At 44.3% G+C, this 19,997-nt stretch overlaps 1 protein-coding gene across 2 annotated transcripts in view; it reads right to left on the minus strand.

The window, feature by feature from the left end:
- The window catches only part of KDM3B (lysine demethylase 3B), a 132,435-nt gene that overhangs the window by 82,734 nt on the left and 29,704 nt on the right, over positions 1-19,997 (minus strand). The window contains exon 2 of one of the 2 annotated variants that reach the window (XM_073355003.2): positions 8,334-8,501. In XM_073355003.2, coding sequence (XP_073211104.1) covers positions 8,334-8,501 — 168 coding nt within the window. Of the gene's footprint in view, positions 1-8,333; positions 8,502-19,997 lie in introns of those variants that run through there. The other variant, XM_073355005.1, reaches the window with a different exon arrangement.

Genomic DNA, 19,997 nt, shown 5'->3' on the forward strand with positions numbered 1-19,997 from the left:
GGAGTGTATAAACCTAATGACCTGAGTGTGGATCTCCAGTCTTTTAATGAATGCAGAGATTATCTGTCCTGGCACTGAATCGATTCTGACCATTGAATGGAAAATCAAATAGTCGCTTGCACTTCCTTTGGTAAACCTGACACAGATAACCATGAAGATCACATCATGGTATCTGTAGCCATTGAACACACTCAAATTGGCAGCATCTATTGCAGCTTGAAGAGAGGTTATAACAAAAAGCTGTTTTTCCACAAGTAGCTTTAAACTCATCTCTACCATTCTGAGAGGTAAAACTTGTCATTAAACTTTGACCATCTATTCCATGGCAGACAATCATGTTTAGATAACATGGCTTGATAATTTGGTATCCCGGCCTGAAGAGTAAAAGTACTTTCCAGAAAGATCCAGTCTCTTGGGTTCTCTCTGCTTAGAGGTTGATTTCCTAGACTGTCTTGACAGCTCATTGGATGCAGCAACAACCAGTGAAAGTGGAGCTACATGAGTATAAAAATACTCAAATCCGTTAGACAGCACCTGATGGCCATGATCAGAGTGTTTTGTAGTAGCTGCAGTGGAAGCAGGAATAGCCCAGCGATATTTTTCTGGATCCAATATTGCTTCATTAATAGGGCACGCAACCCTGCTTTGGGATGCTGGCTATGGAATATCAAGAAAAAGTTTATTTGCTTTTTTCCTAAACGCTCTCCAAAGGAACTTCTAGTATTTTTGCCATTTGCTTCAATCCAAGCAAATTCCTGAAAAGTTTTTAAAATCAGCTGAAGATGGTGTAGCCTGTGAAATGGTTTCATCACTTGAAATTTGTTTTCCTCTGCATCTTGAAGTTGATGAGGAGAGTGATCAGAATTAAAAAAAAAAGAGTTTGCAGCAGGTGACTCATGAATAGATCCTGTATACTGTGGGAGAACTGGTCCATGAAATTGCAGTCATTGAGGCCAGGAGGGCCAATACGGCTATGGCAGTGGACCATATGGGAAAGATCATTTGGTCAGTCTGGAAGGAACCAAGGAGCACAGTGAGAATAAGGATCCTCAGGTCTGCTACGAGGCTCTTTTCCATATGCCTCCCTAGACTTATTTTCTTTCCATCCATGCAGTTTCCTTTTTGGTGAAGGACTCCTGTCAGAGTCTGCAGAGGAGTCAAGAGTCTTGACCTCTAATGTAGAAGCCCAGGGCAGAAGAGTGAAGGATTTTAGTGGGACTCAAATCCCTAAATGTATTGATGTGCTGGCTCAAACAAATTTTCACTAGCGTCATCCTTGCTTCTTTTTGAGGAGGGGATCTGTCCAGTATTGAGATCAGGGAAACTTCTAGGAGTGGTGACTCAGGCTCTGAAGCAATATCAAGGTCTGGTGAAGATAGAAAAGAAACTTTTGGTGATAAAAATCTAGTTGTAAAAGGTCCCTGCAATAAGGATGCTGTAGGTACCTCTCTCTGCTTTGAAGCTTCCTCTGCAACTGAAACTGCTGGTTCAGAGCAGGCATTGATCAAAGCTGCTGGTGCTAACAAGGGAAGCACTGTAGAAGCCTGTCTTGAGAACTCTGATGCTAAGGAGGACAGTGCTGCTGAAGCCAGTGCTGAAAAGAAGGAAGGCAGAATGCTGTGCTCTTCCCCCCCGCACATGAGATCTTTTAGCTGAAGGAGGAGGCGGCAGGTTTTTATACCAGCACTGTACTGCAATGCAGCATTGCAGGTCCTGGTCCCAATTTTTCCCCTCTCCAGAGATAACAGCTCCTTGAAGAACTCCTTTTCACTCTCAGCACCAGCAGTAATCGCTCTTTTGAAGAGTTCCTCTTCACTTCCCTCAGTGAGCTCGGTGCCAAGAAACTCACTCTGAATCAGTCACTCAGACGTCAGGGGTCCTTGACTGCTCTGAGTCTTTAATTGTTGCTGAATTAGGTACAACATTTCTAGTGACAGGGCACTGTTGTGAAAACTGAAGCCTCTGGAAGGACACAGCTAGAAAGCTGGAGATATGGGCTCTGCCATTTTTTTAAAATCTTGGGCTAACTAGTACCCTAGGTATAAATAATTTAACTACCAGATTAATTATGAAGTAACAAGATTTACTACAGAAGTACATTATGTTGTTCTGAGTCACAGCCTAAGGCAGTTAGAAGGAAATGAATAGCAGCTGGGATTACTGAGCCTTTTATGCCCTCAGCTGGGGGAAAGTGGGGGCAAGGGCATGTAGGGCGCATGCGTAACCTCCACTGGATGCTGCTAATGAAATTGTTCCAAAGTCCTGTGCTGGGGCACATGGACATCATAAGTGGGATCCACATGTGCAATAAGTCAAAAAAAAAAAAAGTGACTTTTCTATGCCCAACAGCTATCCAAATATCACACTGCTAGATAAGTTCATGGAGCATAGGTCCATCAATGGCTATTAGCCAGGATGGGCAGGGATGGTGTCCCTAGCTTCTGTTTGCCAGAAGCTGGGAATGGGCGACGGGATGGATCACTTGATGATTATCTGTTCTGCTCATTCCCTCTGAAGCATGCAGCATTGGCCAGTGTGGGAAGACAAGATACTGGGCTAGATGGACCTTTGTTCTGAAGTATGGCTGTTCTTATGAAAGGATGCTGGGTTGGGATGTTGGATGTGTGTCCTTGTCTTTAGCCAGTAGGTCTGGGAAGAGCTGAATATGGCTGCACAGACAAGAACATCCAAAGAATGCTCAGGAACCAGAGCTAGGCCACTGAAGCAATCAGAATCACCAATGCTCCATCTTGTTTGATCTTCTTCAGGATTCAAAGTAAAAGAGAGATGGTAGGAAATTTGTACATCAGCAGTTCTGACCACTGAATGATAAATACGTTCCCTCTGGAGTAGTAGATGGGGAATTTCTTGTTCTCCTGAGACACCAAGAGATCTCAGCAGTGGGGTTCCTGTCATGCAAGATGTTTCATATCACCCAGTTATGTAGTTCCCACTCTTGGTCTTTGAAGAAAAGCCTTTTGAGGCTGTCTACCAATGTTTTGTGCACCACTGGGAGGTGCACTGCTGAGATGGTGATCTGGCAGCTAATGAACCAGTTCCACAAATTGACAGTTTCTATGACAAGAGGTGTGGTCCTCCTTGTTTGTTGATACAAATCACTGTCAAGTTATCCAATATGACTTGAACATGCAGGATTCAAATAAACCATCGGTATTGTCTGCAGGCTTTGTGAACGGCACACAACTCCAGAATGTATATGTGCAATGGAGATTCTTGGTGGGTCCAGATACCCTGTGTCTTACATGTTACTTGAGGCAGGTTTCCCATCCTTGCTGAGAGGGGTCTGTAATTAATCTCCTTTGTGGGTGAGGGAGGGGCAAAGGGAGCCCCCATGCACACCAGGATAGCAGGGTCAGAACTCTGTGGGGGCACAAGATCAGTTTGTCCAGGCTGTGCTTGTTTGGCATGTAGACTGTCTGTAATCATGCCTGTAGACATGGAAGATTGACACCCTTCGGAAGACTCGTGTACCTAGGAAGGTAAAACAAGCTTGAACCATTGTCTGCATGTTCTGCCAAAGCTGAGTGAAGAGGTCTTTCATTGCTTGGAATCCTGTGATAGGTATGCTATGACTCTGGTTAAATATAGGGCAGTTCTAATAAAATCTATAGTCCTTGTGAAAGCTCAAATGTAGTTTTCTACATTTACTTGGAGGCCTAAGGAGTTAAGAGGTCTAAGTAGGGATAGGGATGTTATCTGTACTTCTTTACAGAACTTCCCCATCAGCAGCCAGTCATCGAGGTGTGGAACACTGACAAACCCTAGTGATGTACATGAGCTGCCACTACTAACGTCATCTTTGTGAATTCCCTCAGTGCCACTGAGAGGCCAAAGAGAAGCACTCTGTATTGGTAGTGGTCTAGGGCCTATGGCAAATTTCGGGAAGCTGTGTGCAGCGTGGATGTCTTTGTGGAAATAAGCATCCTTTAAACTGAGAACTGTGAACCAGTCACCCTTGTTTAGTGAGGGAATTATAAAGACCAGCATGATCATTCTGAACATCAGTGGCAGACAAAGACATTCAGCTGTTTGAGATCTTGGATGGGCTTCCAGCCTCATTTCTTCTTGGGAATAAGGAAATATCTTAAGTAAAATTATTTTTCCCTGTGCTGAAGATGTACTGGTTTTATGGCTCCCAAGCGTGACAGGGACTCTACAAGACTGAGCATCCTCTCATAAGATGGGTCCCTGAAGAGGGATAGAGAAATGAATGAATGGGTAAACACAACAGGTGGACCAACTTGCAGCTCCTGAAAGTCCCATCAAAAAGATTCCTTAGTGGGAGGCTGGAAAGAGAATAAAGGGAGGACATTGTGTTTAAGAGGCTGAGTTCTCTGGTGTTTCCTAAGCAGCTTAATGGCCCTTTGATGGTAGAATGGTTGAGGAGCTGGTTGTTGTCTGTAATACAGAGTCTTGGGGTATTTCCTCTGCAGTGCTGGAGTATGTAGAGATATCTGCAAGTGAATGGTTGCTCGTAAGTCTTTGAGAGACTAGAAAGATTCACCTGTTTTCTAACTGAATAGGTTATTTCCTTCAGAAGGCAGATCCTCCACTGTGGATGGACTTATTTGGAAAATCCAGAGGACTGGAGCCACAAGGCCCATCTCATGACTATGGAAGTTGCCAGCAAGCGGGAGCTGAATTTGATGTGTCCATTGAGGCCTGGAGGTTGATCTAGCTAGCAATTTACCTTCATTGATAATTGGTTGGAAATGATGTCTCTCTTGAGGGAGTTGTTTGTGAATTCCAAGAACTTACTGTAATTAATAAAATCATACTTCAGCATTCAAGCTTAATAGCTTGCTACATGGAACTGTAAGTTCCCCACAGTGAAGTTCTCTTTCCTAAAGCAGTCTAAATGTTTCGTCTCCTTATCAGTGGGTGCCGATTTGGGTGTTTTGTTTCCTTTGGAGACAGCTTACAAAACTAAAGAGAGTTCAGAATGGGGTGTTAAGGTGGCAGATTACTAGTTCCTCAGGTGGCACAAAGTATTTCTTCTCTGTCTTTTCAGAGTGGGAGCATAAGTGGCTGCAGTATGCCAGGCCATCATGGCTCATTCAAAGATGGCCTCATTAAGTGGCAGTGCCACCTTACTGGGACTGGCACTCTGGAAAATATCCAGTCGCTTATATAGGGTGCCCTGTACTTCCTCCAGGGAGCTGTGGAGTGTATCCGTATTTCTACTCAGGGAGTCCTGAAACTGTCTGTAGTTAGGCAGCGACAATGAGGCAGGTGTGATTGCTTCATTTGGGGACAAGTATGATAACCTCACAGTGGGAAATGGTGCCAACTAGTCAGTTTGCTCCTCTATTTTAGATTGTTTCTTAGGGGTCTGAGGTTCTCCCCTGTATGGGGAAAAAACTGTCTTGACTCCTGATGTGACCTTATAGATTCAAGCTGTCACATAGTGGGGTCCCTGGGACCCATATAAGGCCAGTATGAAGGGATGTAGCGGAGAAGAGGTGATCCCTGTGGAGAAGAGTACTGCTGGTCTTGAATTGGGCAGTCCCCCCTATGAGAGAAGGAAGGTGCTCATGAGATCATGGAGCCTCTGTGAGGGCTGACCCCTATCTTGGGGGAGTTGGGGAAGCTCTCCCACTGACTCTGAACTCAGAGGAAAAGGAAGCTTCTGTATCAGTTGGCAGTGCCATTGGTATGGGACATCTTACTGTGCCTCAACTGTACCAGAGAGTTTAGGGACATCCCTGGTTAGGACTGGATCTGACAGGGGCTTTGTCTACACTACCGAGGTAAGTCAACCTAAGTTACGCTACTCCAGCTACACGAATAATGTAGCTGGAATCGACGCAACATAGGTCGACTTACCAGGGGTGTCTTCACTGTGCTGCGTCGACGGGAGATGCCCCCCAGTCGACTTACCTTACTCTTCCTGGGGAGCTGGAGTACCGAGTCGACCGGAAAGCACTCTGCTGTTGATTTAGCGTCAATCTCCTGGTAGTGAAGACAAGCCCAGTATAGGCGATTCTGGGCTCGTATAGATAGATACACTACTGTGGAGGACATTACTAACTAGATACTGGAGAGTGGATTGGGCTTCTGTCTCTTGGTGGCACCAGTGTTCTTGTCTTCAGATATGCCACTGTCCTCAGTACCAATTCCTTCCCTCTCAGCACTGGTACTCTTTGCCAGTACTGAGGATGGTCCTGCCCCTTCAACTAGAGACAGTTTGGGAGGCAGGTTTGCCCCTGGGTGGCAGGACACCAGTACCATACTCCTCGTGAACTCCTGACACTCCCATACTAGCACAGAGACTCACCAGGCTCTGAGGTGTCAGGGGGGACGTCCTCTCTTTTTGCATAAGAACTTGGGAAGGGGATTTCTCATATTTCCTGTGGGAGTGCTTGCTCTTACCACCCTCACACCTGTGGGAGACAGTCTTTAACCGTGCTCTGATTATCCACCGAGCCAGAGGCTACCATGCTCAGACACCATGCTGGTGACTCTGGCCAATGCACAGAGGGGTCTGACAGGTCAGGAATGGACTGTAGCCTCATTGCATGGTCCCTGAGGAATATTCTAAGCTGAATTCATGGGCTTGACAGGTTCATCTAGGAAAGGTCTGGCAGATATTGCACTTGGAGGGTATATGAGCTTCACCAAGGCAATAGAGGCACATATTGTGGTCCTCGCTGACCAAGCAAGCCTGGGAGCAGGCCAGCAGATCTTGAATCTAAGGATCCTGGGCTTACTGGGGACCTTGTACAGGTTGGTATCCAGATACGGGGGACCCCCATAGCCTTAAGAATTACTAATAATCTTTTCATCAATAGCCAAATGCCAGTTTTATTTCTCAGAAGTTTAATTTGGTAAATTTGCCTATATAGTATTTAAAAAAATAATTTTAAAATGTTAAAAAAAGTTACCCTGTATCCGAGATAACTAAACCAATAAGTTAATTGCAAATTAAGAGTCAGATTCAGTTAGTGAGCTATAGAGGCTTTGCACTGCTCTGTTTCTTGTTCATGTATGAAATCTAATTATTAAAAAAGCAAAATTCACACACAAAAATTAACCTAGGGAGAGATTGGCTAACTGTTCTAAAAGTCTATAAACTGTGAAACTGTCTATACTAGGTGCTAAGTGATATCTCAAATTATGCTAGGTAACAAGTATTAATAAGGTTAAAACAACACGCCCCTTTTCTCTCCCCCCCCCCCCCCGAGTCTAGACACAGCATTAGATCCTGTAGCGCTTAAACATTTAACTGTCTCAGAAAGCACTACAGTCCACAAGTTATGAATACGCTGTTAGTTGTTCTGCCAGAAATTACTGTCTCTTGTCTCAAAAGCTCTCTTGAGGAATGTAAGCCACACAGGCTAAGTATCCCAGGGGGCATTTACAGACTCTGCAAGAATCTCAGTCACAGACTACAGCCACAGCTACAGCATTGCTGCTATGCCACTGTAGAGAAGACATTTCCCACATCAACAGAAGGGGTTTTTCAACTGTTGTAAGTAATCCACCCCTGAGTGGGAGCAGCTAGGTAGACTGAAGAATTTTCCCATCAATTTAGCTGCATCTACACCTGGCATTAGGTCAGCATAGCTTTAGAACTGAGGACTGAATTTTTCACTGACAGCACTAGCTACATTGACCTCACTTAAGTATTGACCAGGCCCACGAGAAAATCTTTTATGATGTTTTCCAGGAACTCTGTAGATTCTATAAAGCCAAGAGGGTTCAGAGGTTTGAAAAAAATTCTTATCAGGCACCTCATAATAAATGAGCTAAGCTAAGGCCTTGTCTACACAAAAACATTATGTCGACATAACTACGTCACTCAGGTGTGAAAAATCCACATCCCTGAGTGGCATAGTTAAGCCAACATAAGTCCCTGTGTAGAGAGCGCTAGGTCAACAGAAGAATTCTTCCATCAACCTAGCTACTTGGGGAGAAAGATTACTTATGCCAATGGGAGAACCCCTCCAGACAGTGTAGATAATGTCTACTTTGAAGTGCTACAGTGGTGCAGCTGCAGTTGTAGCATTTTAAGTGTAGACAAGCCCTAAGATGTTTAAAAAAATTAGATCTTTTCAAGGGGAGAGAGGGGGAGTGAAAAACCCAGATGTTCTCAACTTCAAAGTTTACAAAGATCTTGTCCAAATCCCCTCTGCACCTTTCCCAGCTCCCACATTTTTTTCTGGATTATAGCTTCTAGAAATTTCAGGCAGCTTAGTTTTGGCAATGTTAAGAGGCAGCTTTGCAACAAAAGGTTTATAGCAAAGCTAGCCACAATCTCAGTTATGAAATGACTTCCCTACATAGTGTCACTGTTCTGGCCAAATACTTACCAGTGCAGGCCACTGTGCAAGTGAGACCTGAGTTCCCTGAAGCAGAACTGGATCACTTCGAGGAGCCCATACCAGTGACCCTTCCAGCAGCAACACTATGACCTCTTCAGCATGAACTTTCACCCAGGCATGTTGATTCCAGTTGCAGCCATCAAACTCCACAAAGATCTACGAAAACATATTTAACATGTTTCAGACACCATAGGTGGGTGGAAATCCCACAAACCCACATGGGTAAAGACTTCAACTTTAGTCAGGAAAATTAGTATAACTTGAGGACACATGCTTCATATCAATACTAGATTGTTGTGTCTGCATAGCTACCACACACATTACCGAACAGAAATCAGAGAAGTGCATGGTAACTACAGAAAACTGGAAAGAGTTCATTTCCTTGTTCTCCCCCACACCAAAACCCACCAATTTCAGGTATTGTATCTTTCCATGAGAGATGGAAGACATGTTCCAGTTGCCCCTTTACTCCAAATATCCAGGTGGAAGTAACACACTCCAAACAGGCCTTTCAAAGATCATAAAACTGGAAGGGACCTTGAGAGGACATCTAGTTCAGTCCCCTGAACTCACGGCAGGACTAAGTATTATCTAGAGCATCCCTGACAGGTGTATGTCTAACCTGCTCTTAAAAATCCCCAATGACACAGATTCCACAACCTCCCTAGGCAATTTATTCCAGTGCTTAACCACTCTGACAGTTAGGAAGTTTTTCCTAATGTCTAACCTAAACTGCCCTTCCTGCAATTTAAGCCCATTGCTTCTTGTCCTACCCTCAGAGGTTAAGAAAAACAATTTTTCTCTCTCCTCCTTGTTACAACCTTTATGTACCCGAAAACTGTTTAGTCTGGGGAAGAGAAGACTGAGAGGGGACATAACAAACCCAGTGTTTTCAATCTTCCCTCATAAGTCATGTTTTCTAGACTTTTAATCAAAGATAAGGATTTTAAACTGCTTTCAATCCTACCCTCCCATTCTAAATTTCCAACAGATTGGCCCGACAGTTATGATAAATTGTTACAACTGCTATTCATCATATCCATAGAGCACACTCTAAACAAGAAGTTCTCCTCTTACATTGGGTGGGCACTGCTATTCCATTCTCTAAAATATAGGCACACACTTCTGTCAGTGTTTGGGATTACCCAGATTTATTTACTCACTAGAAACTTTGTAATATATTAAATCTCCTCTACAATACAATTGCAGTGCACTTTAACATATTAACCCTCAACCTCTCAGGAAGCATCCCTGTTTTTCAGCCTGGTAATTGGAAGTACAGAGACACTGAAGTGAATAGTCTGAAGTTACCCAATGAGTGGTGAAGACAGGAACAGAATCCAGGAGTCTCAGTCCCTAATCTAACCACTAAAAGGATACTGCCTTCTGTAACGAAGCGGCCTCTAGCGGGACACAACTGAGAGTATCAATTCAGGACAAGTTGCTTAGAGCAGGGCAGTTAATGGCCCAAGGCTGGGTTTCCTTTATTACTAAGGCACACCAAACCAGCCAAACAAAGAAGGACTTTGCAAAAAGAAAAGGAGTACTTGTGGCACCTTAGACACTAACCAATTTATTTGAGCATGAGCTTTCGTGAGCTACAGCTCACTTCATCGGATGCATGCCGTGGAAACTGCAGCAGACTTTATTTATACACAGAGAATATGAAAAAATACCTCCTCCCACCCCACTGTCCTGCTGGTAATAGCTTATCTAAAGTGATCATCAGGTGGGCCATTTCCAGCACAAATCCAGGTTTTCTCACCCTCCACCCCCCCACACAAACTCACTCTCCTGCTGGTAATAGCTCATCCAAACTGACCACTCTCCAAGTTTAAATCCAAGTTAAACCAGAACATTGGGGGGGGGGGGGAGGGGGGTAGGAAAAAACAAGAGGACACAGGCTACCTTGCATAATGACTTAGCCACTCCCAGTCTCTATTTAAGCCTAAATTAATAGTATCCAATTTGCAAATGAATTCCAATTCAGCAGTTTCTCGCTGGAGTCTGGATTTGAAGTTTTTTTGTTTTAAGATAGCGACCTTCATGTCTGTAATCGCGTAACCAGAGAGATTGAAGTGTTCTCTGACTGGTTTATGAATGTTATAATTCTTGACATCTGATTTGTGTCCATTTATTCTTTTACGTAGAGACTGTCCAGTTTGACCAATGTACATGGCAGAGGGGCATTGCTGGCACATGATGGCATATATCACATTGGTGGATGTGCAGGTGAACGAGCCTCTGATAGTGTGGCTGATAATATTAGGCCCTGTGATGGTGTCCCCTGAATAGATATGTGGGCACAGTTGGCAACAGGCTTTGTTGCAAGGATAAGTTCCTGGGTTAGTGGTTCTGTTGTGTGGTATGTGGTTGTTGGCGAGTATTTGCTTCAGGTTGGGGGGCTGTCTGTAGGCAAGGACTGGCCTGTCTCCCAAGATTTGAGAGAGTGCTGGGTCATCCTTTAGGATAGGTTGTAGATCCTTAATAATGCGTTGGAGGGGTTTTAGTTGGGGGCTGAAGGTGACGGCTAGTGGCGTTCTGTTATTTTCTTTGTTAGGCCTGTCCTGTAGTAGGTAACTTCTGGGAACTCTTCTGGCTCTATCAATCTGTTTCTTTACTTCTGCAGGTGGGTATTGTAGTTGTAAGAAAGCTTGACAGAGATCTTGTAGGTGTTTGTCTCTGTCTGAGCGGTTGGAGCAAATGCGGTTGTATCGCAGAGCTTGGCTGTAGACGATGGATCGTGTGGTGTGGTCAGGGTGAAAGCTGGAGGCATGCAGGTAGGAATAGCGGTCAGTAGGTTTCCGGTATAGGGTGGTGTTTATGTGACCATTGTTTATTAGCACTGTAGTGTCCAGGAAGTGGATCTCTTGTGTGGACTGGACCAGGCTGAGGTTGGTGGTGGGATGGAAATTGTTGAAATCATGGTGGAATTCCTCAAGGGCTTCTTTTCCATGGGTCCAGATGATGAAGATGTCATCAATATAGCGCAAGTAGAGTAGGGGCTTTAGGGAACGAGAGCTGAGGAAGCGTTGTTCTAAATCAGCCATAAAAATGTTGGCATACTGTGGGGCCATGCGGGTACCCATAGCAGTGCAGGACACCATCACAGGGCCTAATAACATCAGCCACACTATCAGAGGCTCGTTCACCTGCACATCCACCAATGTGATATATGCCATCATGTGCCAGCAATGCCCCTCTGCCATGTACATTGGTCAAACTGGACAGTCTCTACGTAAAAGAATAAATGGACACAAATCAGATGTCAAGAATTATAACATTCATAAACCAGTCGGAGAACACTTCAATCTCTCTGGTCACGCAATCACAGACATGAAGGTCGCTATCTTAAAACAAAAAAACTTCAAATCCAGACTCCAGCGAGAAACTGCTGAATTGGAATTCATTTGCAAATTGGATACTATTAATTTAGGCTTAAATAGAGACTGGGAGTGGCTAAGTCATTATGCAAGGTAGCCTGTGTCCTCCTGTTTTTTTCCTACCCCCCCCCCCCCAGATGTTCTGGTTTAACTTGGATTTAAACTTGGAGAGTGGTCAGTTTGGATGAGCTATTACCAGCAGGAGAGTGAGTTTGTGTGTGTATGGGGGTGGGGGGGGGGTGTGTGTGAGAAAACCTGGATTTGTGCAGGAAATAGCCCAACTTGATTGTCATGCACATTGTGTAAAGAGTTGTCACTTTGGATGGGCTATCACCAGCAGGAGAGTGAATTTGTGTGGGGGGGTGGAGGGTGAGAAAACCTGGATTTGTGCTGGAAATGGCCCACCTGATGATCACTTTAGATAAGCTATTACCAGCAGGACAGTGGCGTGGGAGAAGGTATTTTTTCATATTCTCTGTGTATATATAAAGTCTGCTGCAGTTTCCACGGTATGCATCCGATGAAGTGAGCTGTAGCTCACGAAAGCTTATGCTCAAATAAATTGGTTAGTCTCTAAGGTGCCACAAGTACTCCTTTTCTTTTTGCAAATACAGACTAACACGGCTGTTACTCTGAAAGAGAGGACTTTGGTTTTACCCGACTGGGTAACCAGAAGTCATACAAGCAATTCCCTCAGATACGCCAGTTCCCTTGTATCACCATGAGCACCACTCCTTATGGGGATGACTGGTTATGAAAACCAATACGCCAGTACAAGAAAAAAGGATCTCCCGATCCCAAGGACCAAGCCCCAGACCCAGGTCAATATACAAATCAGATTTTACCAACAAATCACGCTGTTGTCAATCCTTTAGAATCTAAAGGTTTATTCATAAAAAGAAAAACATAGATGAGAGCTAAAATTGGTTAAATGGAATCAATTACATACAGTAATGGCAAAGTTCTTAGTTCAGGCTTGTAGCAGTGATGGAATAAACTGCAGGTTCAAATCAAGTCTCCGGAGTACATCCACAGCCTGGATGGGTCATTCAGTCCTTTGTTCAGAGCTTCTGTTTCTAGCAAAGTTCCTCCAAAGGTAAGAAGCAGGATTAAAGACAAAATGGAGGGATTTCCAGGGCTTTTTATATCCTCTCCAATGTGGAAGGACACCCCTTTGTTCTTACTGTGGAAAATCACAGCAGCAAGATGGAGTTTGGAGTCACATGTCCATGCATGACTCAGTTCTTTTCAGGCAGACGTCATTGTTTACATGTTAGTTTGAATGTTCCCAGGAAAGCTCAGATGTGGATTGGCGTCTCCCAAAGTCCAATGTCAGTTAAGTATTTCTTGATTGGGCACTTGTTCAGAATAGTCCTTTCTCGAAAAGCTGACCAAATGCTTCACTGAGGCTACTTAGAATCAAACACTGAGATACAAGTACATAGCCAATATTCATAACTTGAAATATAAAAATGATACACACATACAGACAGCATAATCATAACCAGCAAACTATAACCTTTCCCATAGACACCCCACTTGACCTCCTCTGTACAAGACCTGGTACAACCAAAGGACCCTGGTTGCAACAATGATCTATACAGTCACAGTTCATGTCAATAACGTCACACCTTCTCAAAATCAAACACTAATGCTGCTGCATTCCAAGCCTTTGGGTATGTCTACACTACAGGGACTATACGAGCATAGCTAAGGCGACATACCCCTAGTGCAGACACAGCTTATGTCAATGGAGGGGATTTTTCCATCTGCACAGTAACACCACAACCCTTCCAAGCGAGGATGACGGAAGAATGCTTCTGTAAGTGTAAAACATCAATGGTATGTTGTATATTACAATCAAAGACTTTTACTAATTAACAAAATATAACTGAGGGCCACCAGCAAAGGACAGAAGTTGGAGATCACCCACACTTCCCACACCTCATACCAAAAAAGCTCCTGAGTTCCACAGGAGAAATATTTGTAGGTGCTCTTCTGAAGAATTCCTAGACCCTCTTAGAACCTAAGAATTCTACATCACTACAGTTAACTATGCATATATAGGCAGCCCTTTTATTTAGGACACAGATATTAGTCAGAGTGATGTGTGCGTGCAAGCTACCTTCCTCAATTCAACCTATTAAAGCCAGTTTTCACTGGAATACTGAATGGCACTTCTACTCTACAAGAATTTTCACCCTGCCAAATTTCTACTTTAGAAGAAGGGCTGTTAAAGGTTGCCAAAATAATTTTTCCCATTGTACATTCTCTCCCCCACCCACCATCATTTTCAGATAACTGAACTTTTTGTAAATATTTTTTAGAAAAATCATTTCTCTGGTGGAGATCAAGGCTGGAAAATTCTAGCTCAGAAGGTGAAAAAAGTTTCAAGAAGTTATGAGCTACTGAAAGAGCGGTGGGAATAGTTGCTATTTCTGACACTTTCTCAGTGTTTTCCCTCTTCCCTTTTTTCTTCATCTTTGGATATTTAATTTATACATGTGCACAGCCTGTACAGTTTTTGTATGTAACTATAGAGAACCACACAACTTTTGGTTCTGAACCAGTATCATATTATTTTTCTCATGAAGATCTGCTAGCAATCTTCTCCAAGGCCAATCATGCAAGGAAGAGATGGCAGAGGCTACCATTCCAAACAGTGGAGCACAACGAAGAGGAAGCTAACCAGCCTGAGGCCAACAGGTTGTGCTCTCAAGTGTCCACATTCAAAGCATAGAAAATAAATTCTTTATTTTGTCCCAAATGGCGGACATTGAGTATGCATAAGATGGAGAATGACTTGTAAAGACTGCCTGAAATACTTTTGTGGATTGATTGCTATGTGTGGATATAACAAAGATACACACACACACCCACCAATAATCATATTTTCAGACTATTTGCAAAGTGATGTATAATGCAGATTCACATGGAGGCTGTTCAAGACAGCAAGAGCTGCAAAGAAGGAAGCTGATGCCAATGACATGGAGATTGTGCAAAGAGAAGAAGAGGAGGCTTTTGCAAGGCAAAGAGAGGAGAGAAATAAAGACAAGGGCAAGACGATCTGAGAACAAACATAATATGCTCTTTGTATGTGAGAGGTGAAAGGCAGCAACATACCACACATGCTGGAATATCAAGAAGCCATTGTGAGGGTGCTGTAATAATTGAGAAGTTTTGGGAGGTGTTCCCCACCCCGCACACACACCTTAATTTGAATATTTATTACATCTGGACTCTTGATTTATTCAAATATATATTTCAAAAATGTTTTCAGAGGTTTTTAAGACACTTAGATCTCCTGTCTTCAGTTCTGAGTTGGAAGGAGAAAAATATTAAATATGCTAAGGCCTTGACTACATTAGCCTTTATTCTCCCAAAGTTTCTCACCATTTCTACCACTGATGGGGTTACTAGTCTAGACAAGGACTCCTGCTGCCAGTAGCATTTTTACACTGTAACTCTGAGCAGAGCAGGTATACCACCGCCAGTGGTGTCTTGTTTATACTACCCGATTGCTGGTACTGGGAAATTTTGTGGAAAGTGCCTAGTGTACACAAATCCTTAGCAAAACTACAGAAATCCACTGCTGCTGCTTGGAGGGAGTCAAGCAAAGACTTGCTCAAGTTCCTGAATTCCCCACCCTATGGAATAAGTCTCCCTTAGGCTCTATCCACACTAAACAGTTTCTAATAAAGCTTATTCTACCAAGGATTATGGGGTACACAATTTTTGCAGTGTAGAGACAGCCTGATGGACAAACCTGTATAACCCTTTGTTTAGTTTATTGCAACTAACGGGGAACACTAAAGAGCCATTAAAGAACTAAAATTGAGCTTGTGCCCCTTTTTTGCATCTTTGTGATTGTTCTGGGCCAAAGTGTTTGAAGCACCGCAGGCCGGCAGAGGTACTCTGAAAAACGAGACCCACACGCAGCTAAGCAACGAGTTATTGGCTTTATTGAAGGTTAGTGACACACCCGCAAAGGGGACTCCAAGCGTTGCTGTCACAGAAGCGGAAAACCCAGCACACCGGAGCTTTGCCTGGGACGGAGTCCGACGAACGGGTAAACAGCGAGCCCTAATAAGCAGTACACAAAAGCAGCTCATGAATATATAATAAGGTACTTTCCAACAGGGGCTTTCCGCTGCCTGCACAGGGCAGATAGAACTGGCCGAAACCGGTTAGAGTTGGTTCTCCATGTCCTACAGTGACCGGGCGGCCTCGAGAAAGCGGAAGTTCCCTAGCTAGGCCATAACAAAGTCTTCCGCAGTCCCTTACAGTGATATATGAAAGCAGCCTGGAAGGCCTGGGTAAAAGACGAGTTCTTTTTCAGCTGGTTACTTACATTAGCATTTTGTTCTCATATACCATGGAAGACTACGGCCTTGTCTACAGTAGGTTTACCCCCCCACACACACACACCACAGTTTCCCACCAGTTATTCATCTCCACATACAGCAGCAATAGGAGCACACATGTAAACAAGACGCCAAACAGATAAACTGGTTTTATACCAAAAGGAGTACTTGTGGCACCTTAGAGACTAACCAATTTATTTGAGCATGAGCTTTCGTGAGCTACAGCGTGGAAACGGTATGAATCCGATGAAGTGAGCTGTAGCTCACGAAAGCTCATGCTCAAATAAATTGGTTAGTCTCTAAGGTGCCACAAGTACTCCTTTTCTTTTTGCGAATACAGACTAACACGGCTGTTACTCTGAAACCTGGTTTTATACCATATCATCTAGACAAGTACTTGGAGACGACAGAGCAATGGGTTACCCCAGGGCTCTGTTCTTTTGCCAACTCTGTTCAATCTTTACATCAGTGACCTGCCAACAGCGGAGTCATGAAAGTTCATTTACGCAAACATCATCTGTTGCAGTACCCAGGCCCAGATGGTCCACAAGCTAGATGCCACCTTAAACTGGGACATGACAAAGTTAGCCGACTACTGTAAGGCTTGGCGCCTCCAGCCAAGCATCATAAAAACAGACTCCAGTTTGTTTCATCTTCATCATGCCAGCGCAACCCGAGAACTGAATGTTTATCTGAGTGGTCAGATGGTGAAGCATGAAGTAGAACCGGTCTATCTAGGAGTGACCTTAGACTGCACACTGAGTTACCATGCCCACCTGAAAAAGGCAGCAGCTAAAGATAAGACACGCAACAATCTTCTTAGCAAACTGGCAGGTTCGTCATGGGGTGTTCGTGCTCCAACTCTGCGGACGTCAGCGCTTGCCACCTCGTATTTGGTGGCGGAGTACTGCACATCAGTATGGAGCCGATCACACACCAAACTGGTGGATACGCAGTTACATGCCACCATGGGTATCATCTCCAGCACCTGCGTCCGACACCACTCCCATGGCTCCCAGTTCTGAGCAATATTGCTCTTCCTCATAACAGAAGAGAGGTTGCCACTGGCAAGTTACTGGAGAAAGTACTCGCCAACTCAAGCCTGCCACTGCACAATGACCTTTTTAAACCACCAGCTGCACGTTTGCATTACGTCGCCCATTATGGTCTCATCCACCACACCAGGATGAGAGGGCAGAAACTCTCTGGCGAGATGAATGGATATCAGTTATAATCCCCAACTAGTCCCTTGTCGCCAACTCCACAATTTGCCTGCCTGGTTTTGATCTGCCCTGGCGCCAATGAGCCCTGTTGAACAGGTTCTGGACCGGGCAAGGTCTCTGTACAGCCAACCAGTATTGCTGGGGCCTTTGAGACAGCCTTTTGTGCAGCTGTGGTGCAACACAGACAATGACGCACATTGTCGAATGCCTGCTGACTAGGTTCAGCAGTGGCCTAGCATCACGCCACTGAAGAGGCCATCACTTGGCTAGAAGACTATGCACACGCTAAATAAATAAATCTAGACATGGTACAACCATGATCATATGGTAGTAAAATCACTGGTGGCCTGTCGGTGCTCTTCAAAAGGTCTAATGTAAATGCAACCGAAGGTAAAACAAGCAGAAAAAACTTTACATTTCAAGTCTTTATATAAAATGCAAAAGGGAAAAACGCTCAATTTTAGAAATGTCATTTGTATCACCTTAATTATGTAACTGTCTGAAATGTTACCTGTTGAAATGAAGGATGGCCCAATGGTTAGAGGCTAGCCAGAGACACCAGTTCCATTTCCTGCCTTCACAGGCTTCCTGCACAACCCTGATCAAGTCAATTAAGGTATGTCTACACTAGCGCCTATAAATATGTCAATGCATGGATTTGTGCCATAAACCCCGTTATCCAACCGGAAACCCTAGAAGCATACTTCTGAAAACAAGTAGAGGATGAGTAGCCCTAAGTACCTGAGGCATGTGGATAAGTGGACACTTAAGGGTATAGCACACCCCTGTAACTGTGCATTTGCAGTGTGGAATAGGTTATGAGGCCTGTACCAGGACTCAATTTTCAGCAGTTCTGCACTTCCAATTCCACAGTGCACTGAAATCTTTTCTTCCTGACCCTTACTCAATCTATAAAAAGGCACCTGTCCCCTGTATGCTCCCAGAGTAGCGTGCTGTTCTGTAGGATAAGTTAGTTAAAAGAAAAAGAGGTGTAAGTCACCATGAAGAGCAAGTTTTGTTAGTAGTGTTGGGAAGGCCTTGAAAGAATATGGCTTAATTGGAAAAACTGAACCTGAAAGGTAAATAATAAGACAGGAGGAAAAGTCCTCGAAAAAAGCCTTTAAATTATAGAAGATGGTTACAAACTGGTTAAAAGTTGTTCTGTAATGAACCTTTAACATACCAATGCTATCTTATGAAAGAGGCCCCGTGATAAATTTTGTCTACTTCAGGCCTAAGAAAAAGGGTCAACTCCAAGCCACCCAAAACTGGTTCTTAGTTAAAGTCAGCAACTGGCAATTACATAACTTGTTTGTTAAGTGTAAAAAGGTAACCTTTTAAAGAGTTCATTACTAGTGTGTCTGTCTGTCCATGTTGGAGACGGCCAACATGGATTTCAGCATCCTGAGCCTACTCCTGTTGTAAGTACCTGATCTTTGCTTATAACTGTACGTTGTATGAGTGTGATGTTTGCTTAGACCAGTGGTTCCCAAACTTGTTCCGCCGCTTGTGCGGGGAAAGCCCCTGGCGGGCCGGGCTGGTTTGTTTACCATCCGCAGGTTCGGCCAGTCGCAGCTCCCAGTGGCTGCGGTTCGCTGCTCCAAGCCAATGGGAGATGCTGGAAGCGGCGCGGGCCAAGGGACGTACTGGCTGCCACTTCCAGCAGCTCCCATTGGCCTGGAGCAGTGAACCGCAGCCACTGGGAGCCGCGATTACCTGTGGCGGCCAGTATGTCCCTTGGCCTGCAGCAGCGAACCGCAGCCACTGGGAGCTGTGATTGGCCGAACCTGCGGATGGTAAACAAGCCAGCCCGGCCCGCCAGGGGCTTTCTACGCACAAGCAGCGGAACAAGTTTGGGAACCACTGACTTAGACCTTTAATGCACATTTAAAACACCTGTACAAATAGCATTTGGCCTTCAAAATTAATAAAGGAATTTATGGTTAAACTAATATCTGGTGGTAACAAATTTCCAACATGTACTGACCACCTCAGAAGAACAACTTCCTATTATACTATTTTCACAGCAATACCAATGTACCATGAAGGAAGCGCCAAAAGCAGTTGCTTGGCCCACCAACAATACCTGAGAACTTAATATCAGGGCGGACTACCCTCTACGCCACAATTTTGGATGGAGCAGTTTAAATAGTCACCTTTACAGTGACATTTCAGAGAGGCTGGCACAGGCAGACATCCAATCGGACAACAAAGCAGTGCAGTGAAAGAATGGAACATCTGAAGTTCCTATACTGGAGGGCCAGATAATCCAGTCAAGTCAGTCAGGCTGGGGACATCATCGTTTATGAGGAACTGGACCAGGTGCTGTCCAGCGCCCCCCTGTATTGACCCTGAAGTGCCTCACAATGTCCTTGTAAACCCAACTGGCCTCATAGAATCATAGAATATCAGGGTTGGAAGTGACCCCAGAAGGTCATCTAGTCCAACCCCCTTCTCGAAGCAGGACCAATTCCCAGTTAAATCATCCCAGCCAGGGCTTTGTCAAGCCTGACCTTAAAAACCTCTAAGGAAGGAGATTCTACCACCTCCCTAGGTAACGCATTCCAGTGTTTCACCACCCTCTTAGTGAAAAAGTTTTTCCTAATATCCAATCTAAACCTCCCCATTGTCCAGCAGAGCACAGGAGGGAGAGAGTGAGGAGGCAGAAGGGATCATGGAGCT

The sequence above is a fragment of the Lepidochelys kempii genome, chromosome 8, assembly GCF_965140285.1.
Source record: "Lepidochelys kempii isolate rLepKem1 chromosome 8, rLepKem1.hap1, whole genome shotgun sequence".
NCBI classification, from domain to species: Eukaryota; Metazoa; Chordata; order Testudines; family Cheloniidae; genus Lepidochelys; species Lepidochelys kempii.